Raw genomic sequence first — 20,039 nt, forward strand, 5'->3', positions numbered from 1 at the left:
ACAGGGGAGAACCGAGACGTGCATGGAGTCAGTTACCTCCCAACTCTGAATACAGAGCATCCGTAGAGACTTCCTCGCACCCAATTCCTCTACCGGTTGGACCTTGCTAACTCAATGTGAATGCACGCTTACAAAAGCACGCACTTACTTAAGGGTAGAAAATATTACTGCCTACAGAGTCCAAAAAAATCCCATTGCTTCTAAAAACCCATCATTAAGGTGATAATACAGTTTATACTTTTTTGCAATGTCTAAAGATCTTGACCTTTTATTGGAATTGTGTCAAGAGGACATAGATACTCTGGTGTTTGACTGGTGAGCAACTCTGCTGCCACCCCAAAGGTACACAGTTTGAATTCAACAGCTGCTTCACAAGAGAAGGATGGGCAATCTTCTGCTTGAAACCGTGCTGAACGGTCGGCTACGGGTCACTTCTGACTGGACAGTGTGCAGCAATAACACACACATGTAGAGGAGTGACAGCATACACACACGCCACACATCATACGTACACATGTATCCTAGAACACCGCAAGAGGGAAAGAAAATCTCACATCTTGGAGCAAATGCAGACGCTCTCCTTGATCAGGGGCCAGTGCTGATGGAAAGGGAGGCTGCATAAGGCCTGGTCCGCCAGCTCCAGCAGCTCCAAGAGGTTCTTCTCTCCCTAGAAGAGCAGAATAGACAGGCACCGTCGCATGTGTGGACCGCTCCAACAGCTAACTAAGCAGGGTGAAGAAATCACAACATTCAGAGACTCCGAGACAGCCCCCAATGCTTTAGTCTAAGTTAACGTGAAAAGGGCAGCCCAGGGGGAGGGGGATGAGGGGAACATCCCCAGACGCCACCTGAGACTGTCTCCTGTCTGCAGGGAGAGCAGACTTGAGCCCATGGCCACCTGGCTCTGGCCGCTGCTCACAGCCACTCTGCCGGGTAGGCTGCAGGCCCCAAGGCAAGCCGTCAGGACACGGGAAACTACAACGTCAAGGTGATTGAAAACTCCACCACGAAGGAAAGCAGCAGCCAGCAGCATCAGTAAGGAAGAAGAGGAAAGACACAGAATAAAGCCAGCGGTTTGCGGAAAGAGGAGTACCACAGGTCGGCTCGGCCAGACTCCATCGCATGAGGTGAACGTGGGAAATGACGAGTGCTGCACCACGGTTCTCTGTGGTCCCCAAGACCCTGGGAGGCACCTTCGGGCAGAATGCAGCTCCGGGAGTCAGTGCCTATCCTCAACTCATCACCCTTCCTGGCACAGCCAACAGGACCATCGAGCAGTGTTCACAAAGGTCTAAAGAACCGCGCGTGGTCATGGCCGACCGCGGCACCCAGAGCTCAAAGAAGCCATCCTGCTTTAGGGCACCCGTGCAGACAGTGTGCTCCTAAAACAGAGGCACAGAAGTCTGCCCAGTAAAATTCCATCCAAAGCAAGGTGAAAAACCAAAAACAAACAACACCACCACATTCAGGCTCCTTGTTAGAATGTGGTAAATGACTATAACATAATAAACAAGAGTGCCTTCAGACGTAAACACTGAAACAGTCCTCAGAACCTCATCTGTCAATCTGCTCGTCCACAGGAAACTGCTTCAAAGAGGAACTCACATTGCAATACGGAGTCATTAACAGTCACTGCTTTTCGTACTCAGTGACAACAGTAATGCACACGGGTCCTGAGTGAAAAGCTTCTCATTTTAGTTTTACTCTAAGACTAACCTCTTCACGTTAATCTAAGGTGGTATCTTCACGCACGCACGGCATACAATGTACATGACTGGCCAACCACGAAAACCCTCCATGTATTATTTTCCTACATATGCTACTTATTTATGGGAGTGTGTCATTCACAGGATTGATTCTCATGTATGTGTGTGTGTGTGTTAAATACTATATGTATCCCACTAAGTCATAATGCAGATCCACCTCAAGCAAACCAATTGCCAAAGGTGCATCTATGCGAAAAGCTGTGCTGAATTTTCCAACCAGTCCGACGGAGTACCGACAGGGCCCGAAGCTGCCTCACCTCCTTTGCAGCATCAGCCAAGAAGCTGCAGGTGCTCTCGATGGAATGAGCGGCTTCCGCGGTCCTCCTGTAAACACTGTAGTCATCAGAGTTCAGCTGCTCCAAATAGGCGACCACGGCTTCACTAATACTTGGATATTCCACAGAAAAAGGCATGTCCAGAGAAAGGAGGAACAGGGCGGCCGACACGGGCTCAGGTAAAAACCGGCCCGCCTGCAGGAAGTGAGGGAAAACAAAGAGAGGGAGGTCAGAAGAGCATCTACGATAATCTACATTAAGGTAGGACCATTTCTTGTCTGTAATTCTCCACCAGAGCCTACATTTTCATGCAAGAATCTCACTGTCCAGCACACTAAGGCCTGAGCCACAAGAGACCTCCTCCGGTCATCTTCAGACCCACAGTCCCAGTGACCACCTCTCCGGGGCCTGCCCACTATGTCCGCTGTGCTCTTAATGTGAAGCACAGTCTTTCTCTGCATTTTGTGCGTGTGCACTCTCCCCTCAGCAGAACTGTGAAGCCAGGAGGGCAACCCCTTTCCCCTCTCCCCACACCTGGACACCCAGCACCGGGCTGGCCACCCACCCCAAACCCACGCAGTCACAGGACAGCTGTCCTGCTAGGTGGACATGAACAAACATGGATTTCTTTTTTCCCCATTTGACTTTGCTTTTCTGGAAAAGAAATCTAAAATTCTACATAGCATTTCAAACAGTTCCAGAAAAATATTGTCCCTTAATTAGACATCTACAGGAGCCAATGAAATATTTTTAACCTTGAACCAATGAATATAAAACTGAAAGAGCTGTTTTTCCCATGACTCTAGCTGTATGATAAGACCTCACACATCAGGGAAGGAGATGAACAAGACCAGACCTCCAGCGCACAGAAAAGCATCACCTGGCAGAGCGCACCAGAGGCAGCACACAGCTGAGTTAGATCCGCTGACCTTTTGGGTAGCAGCCCAACACTTAACCTGCTGTGCCACCAGGGCTGCTCTCTGGGAGCAAAACAAAACTAAAAAACAAAACCAAACCAAAGCTCCGCCCCCACAGGGCCGAAGGACCAGTGCAGATGACAGAGTCCATCAGAAAGTCGGCAGGTGGCCGAGAACGTGCAGGAAGACGTCAGGATAAAGGGGGATGGGAAGGAGAGGACGGAGGTGGAGGGTGGGGCCCAGGACGTAGCTTGCATTCGGGGGCACCTACTGAGACCTCCATGTGCAAAGCAAGGGGGTTGCAGCAGAAAGCCTGCTGGGCAGGAACAGCAAAGACAGAGGCTCCATGACAGGAGACGATCTTGTGGCGTCCAGCATTGGGGCCACCGAGGACCAGAGCTGAAGGGGCAGGAATGGGTCAGGACCCAGCAGGGGCTGAGGTCTCGGTCAGGGCTCTGTCCCTCGGAGAAGTCACTGGAGGGCTTTGATTAGGGACCAGGATCAATCTGGAGATTACATCTCTGATGCCACTGAATCAATTCTGACCATGGAGCCCCACGAGTCACGCACAGCTCTCTGGACTGCCGTCTTTACAGCAGGGGATGACCAGCCACTTCCTGGCAGCTGCTGGGAAGGTCAGCAGTCAATGCAAAGCACTCAGCACCCGTGACCTCCCACCTGGGCATGTAGATGCTCATGTATGTCCCTGTTGTTGTCACGTGCCATCTAGTCACCTGCGACGCAGAGCGACCCTATGCGCAACAGCCCTAATCCCTGCTCAGTTTCTACAAAGTTGTGGCATCTGCAGAACACACATCCCTGACGAGTTTGCACACAGGTCTAGCCAGGGGGCGTGGAGAGTTCTGTCTGGGGGTACTAGTTTGTGAAGGTCACAAACCTGTTACTCCTGGTATTCTGTCCTCTTTAAAGGGATCAGGAAGATAGGAACACTTGGCAAAGGAGACACGTGACAGTAAACCCAGAGGCACATATTCAAGGTACAGAGTTCTTTCTGTCTCTCGTTAGAACGGCAAGCGGAGCTGGTGCTGAGAGAAGTGACCAGCACTGAGCGGAGAGCCTGGCAGCCAGCTCTCAGCACATATTCAGCTCCCTTCACCTGCCCATGGGGGATTCCGACACGTCCCCTCTATCACCTCACACAGGAACTCTGCTCTGTCCTCACAGAGCCACGCTGGGTCCACGGCCTGTCACGGCTACAGCGAGGACAGCAGACAGCCGTCCTGCATGTTCAAGCGCCTGTCACAGGAGGGCTGGGACTACGCCTGATGATGTTCTCGCCCCGGATTGTGGTCTAGAGGTGAAGACACCGAGGGAGGAGGCCAAAGACTGCTCTGTCGCGGATGTTTTAGAAAAGCACCTTATCAGGGGAGCTCTGGTGGCCTAGTGGCAAGAAGCTGCAACTACACGGTTCGAATCCACCAGATGCTCTGCCGGGGAAGGAGGGACAATCTCCTCCTGTACCAGTCAGATCTGATTTGACGGTACACGCACACAAAAATAATAAAATTTTTAAAAAAAAGAAAAGAAAAGCACCTTATCAACACTACAATCGACAGCAGTAAATGTGGACGGCAGCTCCAGCAGCACAGCCCCTCTCTGGAGAAGGGCTCCTCTGACAGCAGAAACGGCCATCTGTACAGGACTGACACACATGGGCCTGTGAAGGTTCTTAGGAATCTGTTACCCACGCTCACTAAAGAAGTACGTTGCCAGTGACCTGTGCTGTGTATTTTTTATTGTGATTTGAGTGAAAGTTTACAAAGCAAATTGGTTTTCCATTCAACCGCACCTACACCTATAGTCCAACGTTAATTACCATACACGCACTGTGTCCATCTGCCCTTTGCCCACTGCCTCTCTGGAATTCTCACTTCCACTAATCCTTCTATCCTACCCTTTCCTGCCGTGACTTTACCATTAAGAAAATGATACTCTTTTGACCTTCAACAACTCAACTCACCATCAAGATAGAACCTACTTGCAGGTCAGAACCCTCCAACAGGTTTTCAAAGGCAGTAAAGTCCACAGGAGAAAACTGCCCGTCTCTATCCTGAAGAGCAAGCAGCTGGTGGATTTGAACTGCGTACCTTTGGGTTGTCAATGCAACTCTTAACCACTAGGATTTTGACCTTATGTAGTTGGTATGTTTGATATTCTCATCAAATTAGGTTGTACATAAAGTTGTTTATTGTTGTTATGTGCCGTCAAGTCGTTTGCGACTCCCAGCGACCCTATGCACAACAGCCCTAAACCCTGCTCTCTCCTGCGCCAACCACACTGCCTCTGACACACACATCCCGATTACCCCAGTCACCGAATCAATCCATCTCATAGAGGGTCTTCCCCTCCTGCGCTGTCCCTCCACCCTCCCAAGCATGATGCCCCTCTCCAAGGACCCATCCCTCCTGGCAACATGTCCAAAGTACGTCAGACGAAGCCCCAGAATCCTTGCCTCCAAGGAGTAGCTTGGTTTAATCCTCTCCAAGATGAATCTGTTTGTTTTCCTGGCAGTCCATGGTACATTCAGTACCCTTCTCCAGCACCACAGCTCAAAAGCATCAACTCTCCTCTGTCCTTCCTAGTCTCTGATGCTTAACAAGCGATTGCAAAGACCATGGCCTGTATCAGGTGCACCTTAGTCTCCAGAGAGACACCGTTGCTCCTGAGTACTTTAGAGAGGTCCCTAACAGCAAGCAGACTTTCCCATCGCGATACGCTTTTTGATTTCCTGACTGCTGGTGCCAAGAGTGTTGACTGTGGAGCCGAGCAAACTGAAGCTGTGAACAATCTCAATCTCTTCGTCATCCATCTTGACGCTGCCAATTGGTCCAGTGGTGAGAATCTTTGTCTTCTTGACATTGAGCCTCAGTGCATACTGAAGGCTGCAGTCCTTGACCCTTCGCAGCAAGTGCATGAGGTCCTCCTCAGTTTCAGCAAGTAATATAATTAAATAACCTCTTATTAAAAAAGAAGCCTGTATCAGCGACAGATCGCAGCATAGTCGTTAGAAAAGCGAGCATGTATCAGTGACAAACTGCAGCACAACAGCTAGATGTCGGGCAATTGGTCAAAAGGTTGGTTGTTGAAGGTCACCAGCTACTGTGGGGTAGTACGAGGAGGCAGTGGACGGTGGTGGGGGCAGCGGCGGGGGCAGCGGCGGGGATGGGTGGTGCGACCGTGCGCCCAGGGCCCACCGGGGAGTCACCACAGTGGGTGTGGACTACTCAGGGTCATTAGATGAGTGGCAGGCGAGCACCACCACCCCTTGTGCTAGAGGGTCAGGGATGGGGGTGGCAGTTTTCCCTATACTTTGCCCCTCAAAGCAGCCAAGCAGAAAACCTCAAGGACCTAGGTTCAGGACTCTTGTCAGTCGACATGATCCATACCTGCACCCAGGAAGCCCTCCGGAATAGTCAGCATACCTTAACCATCCAGGAAATTCTTTCAGCTTATTCTTCCAAATACCAGGAGCAAGGACCAGTGAGGGCCTCGTGACATACCAGGTGATCTGAGGAGGCTGGCCGGACCCCTCAGAGGTCCCCCCTCATCAGATCATGCGCCCTAACCAGGGACACACCAGCCTTGTGGTCTGGCTGACAGAGCTGTGAGGGACGGGAGGGGACCCAGGACACTGTGATCCGTGATCAGATGACAGCACAAAGCCAGGTTCTCAGCTCCTTTCCAGATGTCGCCTCCAGTGAAATCCCTCCACCCAACTCAGCAATGTGGTTGGTCCATTCTGAACATTTCACAAGATTATCAAGACATCATTTCAAGCTAGGCATGAATATTCTCCAAAATCTCTTAAAACAATTCCACACTCACTGTCAGAAAAGACCCCTGGCTCCGCTGGGTCAGAGATTTCAGGGAACCTTTTATCAGTTCCTGTTCATTTCCCAAAACCAAATTCCACCCGCCGTCAGCCGTCACTGGAATAAACAGAAGCCCGGATCGGAAGCTGCAGGCTGACACTGGGGGCGAGCCACAGGCAGAGGGCAGCACAGCCCCACGCTCCACACAGGCCACACTGCAGGCCTGACAGCAGGGGCCTGGGCTGGACTGAGTTAATCAACCAAAACAAGTGTGGCTGTTTATCCACTAACACCTTCACTATAATCTCCTACATGGCCTCAGTGACGACCCTAATTAGGTTCCAAGTAACATATTTAAAAGAACTACCAAAAATTAAGGCGACTGATTTGCTTTCAATTGTAAAAACAAAATAAAATGAAAAAACCAAAAAGAACTACCTTTCCAAAGGCACGAAGACTTGTCAGTCCAGTATTCTAACACAAAACTAAAGCAAAATCAGATAAATTATTGTTTTCTATTTAAATGTTTTCTGCCCAAGCACGCACCAAACCAAACCTCCAGCCATCAAGCACATTCTGACCCACGGCGGCCCTCAGGACAGAGGACAGGCTTCCTCTCAGGGCCTCTAAGGCCGTGAACCTGACAGCAGCTGACTGCCTCGTGCTCCCGCCCCGGAGCAGCTCAGGGCTCTCACTCGATCTTCCCACCACCAGGGCACCTACGAGTACGCATATATAGCACACCCAAAAAATGACATAAGCAGTAAGAGCAGACTATGATACGCTGATAGAAATAACCTTCGATCAGTTCTTGAAGGAAGTCAAGGAATACTCATTAAATCTACAAACAGAGTATTGCAATAAAATACATGCCATTAATTAAAAAAAAAATGCTAGCTTCCAAAGGGCCTTTCCTTCAGCTGATCTGGGAGCCACTCCTGAATTCCCACCTGTCCCATGTAATCTCTGCAGCAGCACTTGAGGCCTCTGCACCATGAATGACGGAAGGAAGGGCACAGGGAACGGTTCTCTGCAGGCCGTGCTTTACCTGTTCTACAGGGAGCAGCCGGGAAGCAGCGTCTGCAGGAGTCGCACCTTACTTGTTCCAGGGGAGCACTGTCTGCAGGAGCCCCACGCGGGCACGCCTTACCTGTTCCACGGGGAGCAGCGTCTGCAGGAGCCGCACGGTGAAGAGCGAGATGCTGACCCAGGCCATCCTGTGGTGCACCAGCACCGCCTCCACCTGCCCCGGATGAATGGCGCTCCTGTGATGGGCCATGGTCTCCCCGAGGGACTCCACCACAGTGAGCAGCTTCTCCCTCTGAAAAGCATCACAACACCTGGTCAGGGCCAGCACAGAGCTAGGCCAGCCACGACCCTTCCACTGAAAACACTACCCTTACAAACAAGCCAAACCACACTCCGCTCGTGAGGGTCACCAAGCCTTCCTGACATGATTTTTTAAAACACAAAGAACAATAAAACTCAAAACTTACTGCCAGTCGAGTTGGAATCAATTTACAGCTACCCTCCACCGGGTCGCTGAGACTCCGTATCATATGGGCAGTGACTGCCTGCCAGCATTTAAATGTTTCAACTTGGAAGAAGTGAATGTGGGTCTCTTACCAACCAGCATTTAGGCTTCCTGTATGCCTAACCCCAGGTGGGTAACAAAGGAAAAATGCACTTAGTACAACTCCTGACCTCAAAAAGATCCCAATGCCACAAAGAAATGAAACCAGGTACATCAAATAATTAAAAAGTCATTAAATAAAAAACAAGGAATTCACGTAGCCTAGTGGGTAAGGTCCTATGCAACTGAGAACGAGACAGTGAGTGAGAATGACGGAAGAACTGACATCTTTGAACTGTGATGCTGGAGAAGAGTGCTTAACACCCCACAGACAGCCAAACGAACACATACACCTAAGACAGAGTGCAGCCAGAGTGCTCTTTGGAGACAAGAAAGAAGAGGCTTCGCCTCACATACTTCAGGCATGTTGCTAGGAGGGGCTATTCCTTTGAGAGGGACATGATGCTTGGAAGGGTGGGGGGTCAGTGAAGTAGAGGATCCTTGACCAAGTGGATTGACACAGTGACTGCCTCAATGGGCTCTAGTGAGTCAGAAAATGTGAACATGGCACAGGAGAGGTCAGGGTTCAGATCTGTTGTTTATAAGGTCGCTATGACTCAGCGGTACCTAATAGCTTACAACAACAGCAGGTAAGGAATTGTGTCGCCAACCCAAAGGCAAGCTGTTCTAATTCACCAGCAGATCTGAGGGAGAAAGAACAATGTCGTCCTGTCAATTTACAGCCTCTGCAAATCCCCCGGAGAGTCAGCTATAGGTCAATTCCAAGTGGGCAGCAATGAGAGAATGAAAAAGAAATAAAAAACTGCAGATAGCTCTCTCTTCAGGTACAAAGTGGGAAAGATCCTGTCATCATAAGGGTTCTACAGAGCTTACTATCTAAAACAAAGTGCATTAACACGCTTTCCCTTGAAATGTACAACTTGATGGCAACTGACAACCGTTAACACGTTGCCCCACTTTTCAACTGACGACCGTGCTTAGAAACACATTTTTTTTATGTATTACCATCACTTGCGGCAACGTGTTAACAGTACTAGAAAATACAAACACACTAACTTGAAAATCATAAATATATGGTCCTCAATTCATCCTTGATGTCAGCATGCCCGATGAGCCAACCGGCCCTCGGAGGACGAGGCCACATAGGGCGACAGGAGGAAAGGTGCTGGGGCCAGCTCTACCCACTGCACATGAGAGAAAGGGGCTGCGGGAGGTGCCGGCCAGTGCAGGACAAGCACCTGATGCCTGTCAGCACATGTTCACATTCAAGGGTTATTATGAAAGCAAGAAGAAAAAGTGTGACGTCAATGAGAACCACATAAAGGAATAAATTTAGCCAAGTAGTTCACCAGGATCTCCGGCGGTGTGTGGCTAAGACAATTCAGCTAACCAAGAAGTCTGTGATTCAAACTCACCTGCCACTTTAGGGGAGAAAGACGAGGCCACCTGCCTCATCAAGATCACGGCTTCGGACACTGTGAGGCAGTGTGACTTTGTCCTAGCAGGTCACTGTGAGTCGAAATGGACTCAATGACGCCAGGGCAATGTTATTTACCGGGATCATTTGATAATTCTCATTTGCCAAGTTTTAAAATAACTACAAATTAAGTAAACACTGTTTATTTAGGAAAACGCAATTACGTTATTCAGAAGGAAACAAGCAAGGCAGCAAGAACTGGTGGAACAGAACTGCTGAAGCTTGGATTCTCCCATTAGTAATTTATTTTATATTAGGAGACAGAGTACTAACTTGTACTCACAAAAAGACGACTTTCTATTTGTTCAGTAAAGGTCAAAAACAAGAAGAAAAACCTAAACAGTCTCAAGAGTAAATACTGCTATTGTCATGCTGAATCGGAAGGATGCAGAGCTGACCCCCAGCAGGTTCCGGAGGCAGTAAATGACGTTAGAGGAGTTTGCTCATCTTTGTCCTCCGAAGCAGCTGATGGATCCAAGCCCCATGCCCCAGGGTTGGCTGCGGGATTCCTTACACCAAGCTGCAAGAGCTTTCTCATAGTGAATAGTTTAAGGCAAAAATCAACAAACTGAATAAAGGGATTCATCTCTATTGACAAAATGCAGTTTAAGAGGAAAAAAGCAGTAACAAGTGGATGTGACTGGAATAACACCAAGAAAAAGTTATTAATATAAAGATGGTTTCTCCCATCTTCACTCAGTCTTTTGACCATAATTTTAAAAATAGATGTCTTCTCAATTTCTAAAGAACACTGAAAAAATACGCCTATATGGAGCCACAAAAACCCTTCAGTATATATTTAAGCTGTGTTCTCTGATCCAAAAAAAACCCAAAAATTATTAATAAAATTATAAACTAAAAATATGACAACTCTTATAAAATTAAAGCCAAAAAACTAAAAATTCTCACAAACTATTCGAGGGAGGGGGCCCATAAAAAAATGCAGTCAGTGTTTTTATACTGACAGGCAATTACTCCATAAGGTATTCTCTTCCAGATCAATACATGTGTACATATGTACAGCTATAAACAATGTATCTGTAGGTCAAGATTAACTTTAACATGATTTATAATCTAAATCAATAATCATACTTAGGGGCTCAATGGTGTCAGATTTTTCTAAACATTTAACTATTTATTTGAACATTTTTCAACTCTGTTATTTTCAATAACTCTGCTAATTATTAATTATGAATTGGGTGCTTCTCAAAATAGCACAAAAGGAAGTGCTGTAAGGATCAGTTTTGATGATTTCCAACATTCCTTCCAATCAAACAAGAAAGGAAGGAGAGAGGGAAAGAGGAACGGAAAAAAGCATGTTTTTTTTCAATTGTTTTATGTACAATTGTTTTATGTAAGAAAAGGACTGAAAGACAATAGTAAAAGGTTCACAGGAGGCTTTTTTTTAAATTTTTTTATTTTATTATTTTGTGTGTGTCTGTACCATCAAATCAGATCCAACAGGTACAGGAAGAGATTGCCCCTCCTTTTCAGGCAGAGCATCTGGTGGATTCGAACCACATATCTCTGGGATTGCAAGTGCAGCTTCTTGCCACTAGGCCACCAGAGCTCCCCTTGGGTTCACAGTTTTAATTCCATGGGTAAAAGATATTTAATATTTAAACGATCGCTTTTAAAACAGCAGATGAAGGGAAAAGGGCAGCTTGTATAGAATACTTGTAGCTTTAAAAAAATGGAAATTTTTAACTGGGAGAGGCATGAGAATTCCATTCAATGAGAAAGCTCTTGAGTAAACGGTGCAGAGACACCTGAAATTCCACAAGCATAGGAAGAAGCTGGACCCTTTCCTCACACCATATGTAAAAACTAACTCAAGATCAATCAGTGGCCTAAAATTAAGAATGAAAGCCATGAACTTCAGAATAGAAGTAAAGTTTTGAGACATTATTTTTTTAAAGGGTTCTTAAATATGGTAGTAAAAGCAAAAGTGAAAAATTGGTAAACTGGACTTAATCAAAATGAGAAAAAAAAATTATAAGTCAAAGAACTTTATCAACAGAGTGAAGAGACAACTTACAGAATAGGAGAAAACATTTTGGAACCATATATCTGAGAAAAATCTAGAAAATATACAAAGAACCCCTACAACTCAGTACCAGAAAGACAAACAACCCAGGTAATATATGGGCACAGACTTAAATATGTATTTCTCCCAAGAAGATATACTAGTAATCAATAAATATATAAAACAAAGTTTAGTATCATTAGTCACTGACTAACTGTTGCTGAGTTGGGCCCATGTCTGCTGGAAGAGAACTAGGGATTATGCCACCAGGGTTCCCTAACAGAGGTCTAGCCATGATCGGGGCTAACACTGCTTATAAATAGCTGCTGCCGGCTGCATACTCGTGTTTATTTAATCTCTTATTTGGTAACAGCACAATTTACTACTTTGTTTCTCAACCAGAACACTGCTTCTACCTTCCTTCTTAAACTTGGCAAAGGTAATAAAATTAAGAGATTCTATTTAATTGTTCTTCTTAATATATAGCCAAAGGAAAGAGGGGTTTTTTTCCCACCTACTAGGTATTCTTTTTAAACAAGTGAAAGTAAAGGAAATAGAATTTCAAATACTACTGTTTTATTTAACATTTCTAACATACCAATTGGCAACAGATTTAACCTTTAAAGTAAAAATAATTCACTGAATCATAAAAGATCAGCAGCCAGAAGTTAAAAGTGAACCACTAAATTTTACAGATAAATGTTCTGGCCAAGAAAATTTAATTTAAGAAGCAACTGATAAAACATGCTTCACACTTCAAAGAAAAAGCTCACTTGTTGAAAAACTTCAATATGTGAAAATCTTCAGAAAGTATTATAAAATAGTACTTAAGTACTAAAGAAAAGCTGAGATTAAAAACTAATATTCCATTTTACAAAACTGAAGGGCTCCAAATTTAATACAATATCCAAAACAAAAACTCATAGGGACCCTACAGAACAGAATAGCGTAGAACCGCCCCATTGACTATGAGTCCTTATGTAAATCCATTGCCCTATCTTTCTCCCACAGAGCAGCTGGTGGCTCTGAAGTGTATGGAATCTGTCTCTCAATATGGCTTTTCTAGTGTGCATGACTATGTGGAGGGGCGGGACTATGAGAGTGAGGCGTGTTGGCTTATCCACAAAGGGACTGGCTACCATTCCACAAGGGGATTGGCCAGTCTCAACAATCTACTAGAGGGCTGGCAAGTCTTGCCAATAAATTGAACCACTCTAGATGCAGAGAATAGGAATTTTCCCCAACAGAAAAAGAATTCTTCCCTCAACCAGAGAAGAAACCTACTGGAGAGCTGATCTGAGATGGGACTTTGGAGGGGGCTGGGGGGAAGCCAGTAGTGGCAGGACTAAAAACGTGGGAACACTTACTGCTGTGAGGCTTGTGGTGAGGCCCTTGCATGCACATCTTGGGAGCTGTTTTGGTTGGATTCTGTAATTAATCTGGATTATGACCTTTTGACTTCCCCATTACGGTTCTGTGTGGTCTGTGACCTAGCACATAGCATTATGGGTCCACCAAAGCAGTAAGATCAGTGCTGAGATGTGTAGAATGAGGTATAGGCGCATGACCTCATGGGGTTGGTTTTGTGTTACTGATGCTATGGATGGGACAGTTTCCCCCGGGAAGCTGGTAAAGGTCAGATATGGCCGCACCCATGTAGTGCTCGCTCTTTTTAGGAACTGGCACCTTTTGGTTTATAGCCAAGGGTGTAGCTGTTGTACCCACAGCCATACATAAAGCAGGATAGCCTAAAATGGTGATGTGTCTTTTCAGAAGATTTGTCATTAGAATGCAAACATCTTCAACAACTCAACTCATTGCATCGAGTCAGAACTGACCACAGCTGTCCCTCTAGCGGGTTTTCAGAGGCAGTAAATTGCATGGAAGGAAACTGGCCATCTTTCTCCCAAGGAGAAGCTGGTGGACTGAAAACGTACCTTCTAGCTGGCAGCACAACTCCCTATGCACGAGGCATCAGAGCTCCCCACACGGGCATTTGTATTAAGTAAATATCAGTTACCTTCATATGATCCTAAGAATATTATACATGTGATTACTCATCACAATGTTAATTATCAACACATTTACCATTGATTAAGATAGGATAAAATGCAATACTTCCTGAAACTATCTCTTCTAATGCAACACAAACAATAATGAAAAACAAATGGTAGAAAAACAAATGTTTTGATGGAGAATTTCCACCCTAGCTACATGTATGTATATATGTAACTATATATGTGTGCCCCTAATAACTTTCAGATTAGTCAGCAGCTGAAATGCCATTCTTCAAAAGCCTTATAGGAAACCTATCCCCTCTGGCCATCATATCATAGCACTGACAGTGTCTAAATCTCGAACAATAAGAATACACAGAATAACTAGGCTCAGTCAATGGACACTACATCCCGTGGGATGTGATCCAAGAAAGAAGGACTAGTGGCAAGGTGAGTTCTGCCTGGACTCAATCACTAGGCAGTGTTCTGGGGAAGGAAACCCAGGCAGAGCCCAGCTGTCCAAGATGAGGAGACGGAGATGTCTGGGAGGGTGGGATGGGCAGAACCTACAAAAGAGCACTCACAACTCCAGGAAATGAAATAAAAACAACTGGTCAAGACTGAAGCACCGACGGCCGACTATCCAGGCAAAGATGTTCAAGGCACAAAATCCCCAAAGTCAGGAGTGAACAGGAAACACCACATAACTCAACCCTACAGAAACAAATGATCATGAATAAGGGTGACAAAACCACACCTGCACATCAGACAGCAGCGACATCCTAGAGGGAACAGAGGGGGCAGCAAGACACTCAAGGTCCATTTCCAGGAGAAAGCAAGGCCTATGACAGAAAATCAGCAAAAACAATCTAACTATGCATCGAATCCATGGCAAGAAAGAATCATTTTGACTAACTTTAAGGAACAATACTATACTCTTAGTGGAAGAAGACCTGTGGCTCAATGGTCAAAGCATCACCTGCTAACAAAAAGGGCAATGGTTCAAATCCCCTAGTTACTGCATGAGAGAAAGGCAATGCAGTTGGCTCCGTAGACATCAGTCCCTGAAATTCTATGGGGCAGTTCTATCCTATCCTACAGGGTCACAATTAACTTGATGGCAAAGACTATGGTTTTGTTTCTAGACTTAGTGGGGATCAATCTAGGTCAAGGAGAACTACAAGGAGATAATGAATAATTTAGGGAAGCAAGGCCTTATGAGGAGGAGTGTGTCATCAAGATTGGAGGTAGACTCATCAACAACCTACAACATGCAGATGACACAACCCTGCTTGCTGAAACTGAACAAGAACTGAAGCATTTACTGCAGAAGGTCAAGGACTACAGTCTTCAATATGGATTAAAGCTCAACATCAAGAAGACAAAGATTCTTACCACTGAGCCGACTGGCAGCACCATGATAGATGGAGAAGAGATTGAGGTTGTTGGCAATTACAGCTTGCTCAGCTCCACAATCAACACTCTTTAACATCAGCAGTAAAGAAATCAAAAGACAAATTACATGGGGAAAATCTGCTGTCAGGGACCTCTCCAGAGAGCTAAAAGCAAGGATGTCAGTCTAGAGACAAAGGTGCACCTAATCCAGTCCATGGTCCTCTCAATTCCTTGTTATGTTTCAGAGAGCTGGAAAATGACTAAAGACAACAGAAGAATAGATGCCTTCAAGTTGTACTGCTGGAAAAATGTCTTTAACATGCCATGAATTGCCAAGAAAACAAATTGGTCTGCCCTGGAGAAGGTGAAACCAAGTTTCTCCTTGAATGCTAGGATTTTGAAGCTCCATCTCACATACTCTGGGCATGTGGCCAGGAGAGATTGGTCTTTGGAGAAGGATATCATGCTCAGAAGGGTGGAGGGATAGGGATAGAACAGGAGATAAAGATCCTCGATGAGATGGATTGATACAGTATCTGGAGCAGCGAGAGGGGGTTGATGTGTCAGAATTAGTGAGACTGGCTCAGGACAGGGAAGGGTTCTAGTATTTCTTAAAAAAAATCAATTCTAGTGTTGCAGCAAAAAGATACACAAAACACACTTGGAACACACTGTGCCAGGAACCAAGAAAGCTTTCAAATACAAGTGAGAGAACAAAGCTGCTTAAAGGGACTAAAAGAAAAGACTGATACTATTGTCGGTATCACAAATTAAACGATTCTCACCATATCTATTGCAAAAAGACTGTTGTCCTCCCAGATAGCTGCTGAAAGGGCATCACCAATAAGCATCAGATTCTCTGTGAGCAGTTCCAGAACTCCTATTATCATCTGTCTACTCCCTAGAAAAGAAGCAGAAGAGAGGTTATGTGATTAGGTATTATTGTCATGACAGGAGTCCATAACAAAGGCTGCAGAGTGGAGTGGACCTGGGAGGAGGGATTGTATAACAATGAAAGAATTTTTCTTTTACTTTTCAAAGAGAAGAGTGTACTGGGGTGGGGGGGCAGGGAGAAAAGTACAACAATGAATGAATGGAAATCCAAAGTCTGTAAATTTTCATTGAAATTAATAATTAAAAAATTAAAAATGTTAAAACAAATGAACCAAAAAAAAGTTCTTTAACTTTCAAGGGATCAGCCAGATGTCACGCTGCCCAATTTGCCATTCACTCCCCAAGATTCCTTTTTTTCTCTGAGGATTTTGTAAGCACTGAGGAGACAAACAAGACCATCACAGACTCCAACCTGTTGCCCAGTTCCTGTTCTGAAGAGCCACTAGACCAACGTGCTCCTCTGCAAGCAAGGTGCCTGGCCAGAGCCAGGCTATAACTACAGGGTCTGCAGGCCTGACCAGCATCCACCTGAGAGGCCAGAAACTGCAAGGGTTTTACACACTCTTATCAGCCCATCGTCTTTTCAATCACTTGCTATGCTGCTGAAAGCTGGGCAATGAACAGATTAGGAGGACTGAAGAATTGATGCCCTACAGCTGCTGTGTGGAAGAGGACAGAACACTCCATGGACTGACAGAAGAACAGACAGACACGTCTTGGAGAAGGTGCAACCAGAGTGCTCCTTGGAGACAAGAATGGTGAGGCACTATCTTGTGTGCATTGGGCACGCTGCTAGGAAAGGCTATTCCTTGGAGAAGGACATCAAGCTTGGAAAGGTGGGGAGGCAGCGAAGGAGAGGACGACTCTCAACCAGGTGGTTTGACGTGACTGCAGCAACGGGCTGGAGTGTGTCAGAGATTGCGAGGATGGCACGAGACAGTCCAGAGTTCATGTCCTGTTCAGTCCCAGACATCTGAACCCTTCCAGAAATGAGCTTCATCCCACTGTGGAGTTGCCAGGGAAGCTAAGCTTGGTCAGGAGTAACTAAGTAGTCAACTTCCACTCTGAATTCTGCTGAGGAAAATTCCAGAAACTCCATTTCAACATATTCTCAAGCCTGTGTCCAGTCACTGCTGCAGAGTTGATTCCAATTCACCTGACCCTACAGGATGAGGACTGCCCACCCTTGAAGGTTTCCAGGGCAGTGACCTTCAGAGCAGGTCCCGCCCATCAGAGGAACAGGCCTGCCCAACAGAGGAGCAGGCCTGCCCAACAGAGGAGCAGGCCCGCCCATCAGAGGAGCAGGGCCCGCCCATCAGAGGAGAGGTCCGCCCATCAGAGGAGCAAGCCCGCCTATCAGAGGAGCAGGTCCCACCCATCAGAGGAGCAGGCTAGTCCATCTTTCTCCCATAGAGCAGCTCAGGGGTTCAAACACTCAAATCTTCAGCAGACAGTCAACTGCTTTACCCACTGTGCTACCATGCATCCTCTCAAACTTGCTCTCAATCTCACTGCAGTTGAGTTGGAAGTGACTCATAGCTGACCCTCCAGTAGATTTCAGAGGCTGCAAATCGCATGGGAAAGACTGCCCATCCTTCTCCTGCCAAGGAGATAGAAGCTTCAAACCACGTGCCTTTGAGGTGCTTAGCCACCAAGCTACCTCTCAAGCTTGCACTCATCTTTAAAAAAAGAAAACTGCCGGAATCACAGCTCCCAGAGCAACCTCTGTTCTCCCGAGAAACAAAGGATTTGCCCTCACTAACTACACGAGATCACCTTTCAACGAAGTCACTCTGGCCCCAGATCCTAAAGGGCCAATTTCTTTTGAAAGAAAGGAAAAGCCAGCAGCTCCTCCAGATCCGGAATCATCTTCTCACAACAGCTGTAGGAAACTCTCTTACAAAGTGCTCTTGATACTCAACAACTACAAATTATGTCATAATTCCCCACAAAAGGGCACAAGAACATTTAGGAAATTTTATTACCAAGATAGAGCTGCACAATTATCAATCTGACTCCTAACAGCAAATTAAGAAAAGGTTAAACGCAAAAACCATTAACTCTAAAACTGTACTGTTTATTATGCAGCTAAATACATACGCTTTATGGTGCCAGAGTTCAGCTCTTCCTTCATCTCACATTATCACTCTACGATTTTAATGGAGCCCTAACTCCCAGGAGCAAAATCATTCAGGCAGGAGAACTCGGGGCTCCATATCCCTGGGAGGGAGAGTAAACACCTTCCAAGTGTATCCCTCCCGCTCCTTGCCTCCTCCACCTCTGTACGAGCAGAACTTGGCCCAGGGATCTCAGAGCTGTCAGAGACCAGTACAGCGCTAAGGGCAAGGTGTCCCCTGTGCATTCACATTCTGACGAGCACAGACAGATGTGAAGAGGAAGAAGGAGCACTGCTTACAAACCCTTCAACTGTTTGGATGTCGCTGCTCAAATCCTCTCACAAGAATCTCTGGACCAAGGAGGGCTCAGGGTCCCTGCTCTGTGCTGTTCCATCTCAGAAAAGTGTTTCAATCACCCTCAAATTCCCAGTGGCTCAGATATTTCACTCAGCAGATCTTCCAGGCTCATCCATGTGTAGTGTTTTATGAGTTCATTGGTCTTCAATGCTGGGTAATATTGCACTGTGTGAATGTACAATACTTTTTCTATTCACTCATTTGTTGACAGGCACTTGAGTTGTTTCCATCTCTTTCTTTGCTATTGTAAACAGCACAGCAAACATCTCAGTCACAAAAGGACAAATGCTGCATAACACCTACGTTATAAAATAGGACTGGCATAGGAGGATAAGGGAAAAAAATTAAAAAAAGAAACACAGTATTCTCATTTGTATGAAGAAAGGCCTAGCATACTAGCTGGACACACAGGGGTTCAATTCTTAGTTACTGTCTTGTTACTAGACTCTGAGGACGTAAGGTGTGCTGTCACTGCTGTCACTGCTATCAATTCTACTAAAACTACGCCATGCAAGGGGCTGAGTCAGTGCACATTTGCAAACTTACCTGGCACTTGAGATAAGATCTAACTCCAGAATAGGTAGACAGACACACAAAGGATGCAGATGGAGATACACACATAGACATAAACAGGAATATATTTGTATTTCTGGTCGTTTTTTGGCTTGGTTTGATTTTTAAGAAATTGTTGCAAAGGTGAGAGTCTAGCTTTGGTTTTGCTTTCAACAGAATAATTTGCTTTCTCTAGAATAAGAAAGAAGCTGAAATAGTGAAGCTTTGAGAGTAACTCAGGGAGTTAATGGGGAGAAAACGGCCAGGTTTACCCTTAGTCTACGCATGCCTGTTTCCACGGAGCTCACAAGGGGAGCAGCACAGAGGAGCCAACTCCAAGTGACGCCAAGCCACGCAGGCTGAGGACGCACTGTATGGACAGGTCTCCAAGGGGCTTCCAGATCTGAGCATGAACTAAAGGACCTCTAAGGTTCCTGGGAACTTGGAGCCCGCGGAACAAACAAACAAATTTAAAAACAGCCTCCAAAGCCCCAAAAAGAGAGAGAGAGAAGTGCAAGATCCTTGAAAACATGAAATGGACAGAAACTTTAGAAGGAGGCTGACTCCCCAACCACACACCTGTCCTCAGCAGCGGGACGGCAGACTCCAGCACGCAGATGCAGAACTGGGGGAGGCTGAGCTGCTCGAGCTGCAGCCGCAGGGAGTCTTCTGTCCCCACCTCAGGCAGGTCCCCGGCCCCCACTTCCAGGGGAGAGGGGACAGACACCCTGGAGGGCACATGGGCGTGGCCACTGCTGCCGCTGCAAGAGACAAAACAAAGACCTGGAACCTGGACCCTCTGGACAGCACAGCCTGGCAGCAGGTCAGAAGCCCCAGGC

At 46.2% G+C, this 20,039-nt stretch overlaps 1 protein-coding gene across 1 annotated transcript in view; it reads right to left on the minus strand.

Moving 5' to 3' along the window:
- Positions 1-20,039, minus strand: part of RTTN (rotatin) — a 118,691-nt gene that overhangs the window by 86,698 nt on the left and 11,954 nt on the right. Inside the window, exons 9-13 of the mRNA XM_006892745.1 lie at positions 19,780-19,961; positions 16,066-16,181; positions 7,942-8,112; positions 2,024-2,236; positions 555-667 (exon numbers count right to left, since the gene is read on the minus strand). Coding sequence (XP_006892807.1) covers positions 555-667; positions 2,024-2,236; positions 7,942-8,112; positions 16,066-16,181; positions 19,780-19,961 — 795 coding nt within the window. The remainder of the gene's footprint in view (positions 1-554; positions 668-2,023; positions 2,237-7,941; positions 8,113-16,065; positions 16,182-19,779; positions 19,962-20,039) is intronic.

Source organism: Elephantulus edwardii, unplaced genomic scaffold (genome assembly GCF_000299155.1).
Source record: "Elephantulus edwardii isolate Elephantulus edwardi_28Jun2011 unplaced genomic scaffold, EleEdw1.0 scaffold00118, whole genome shotgun sequence".
NCBI lineage: Eukaryota > Metazoa > Chordata > Mammalia > Macroscelidea > Macroscelididae > Elephantulus > Elephantulus edwardii.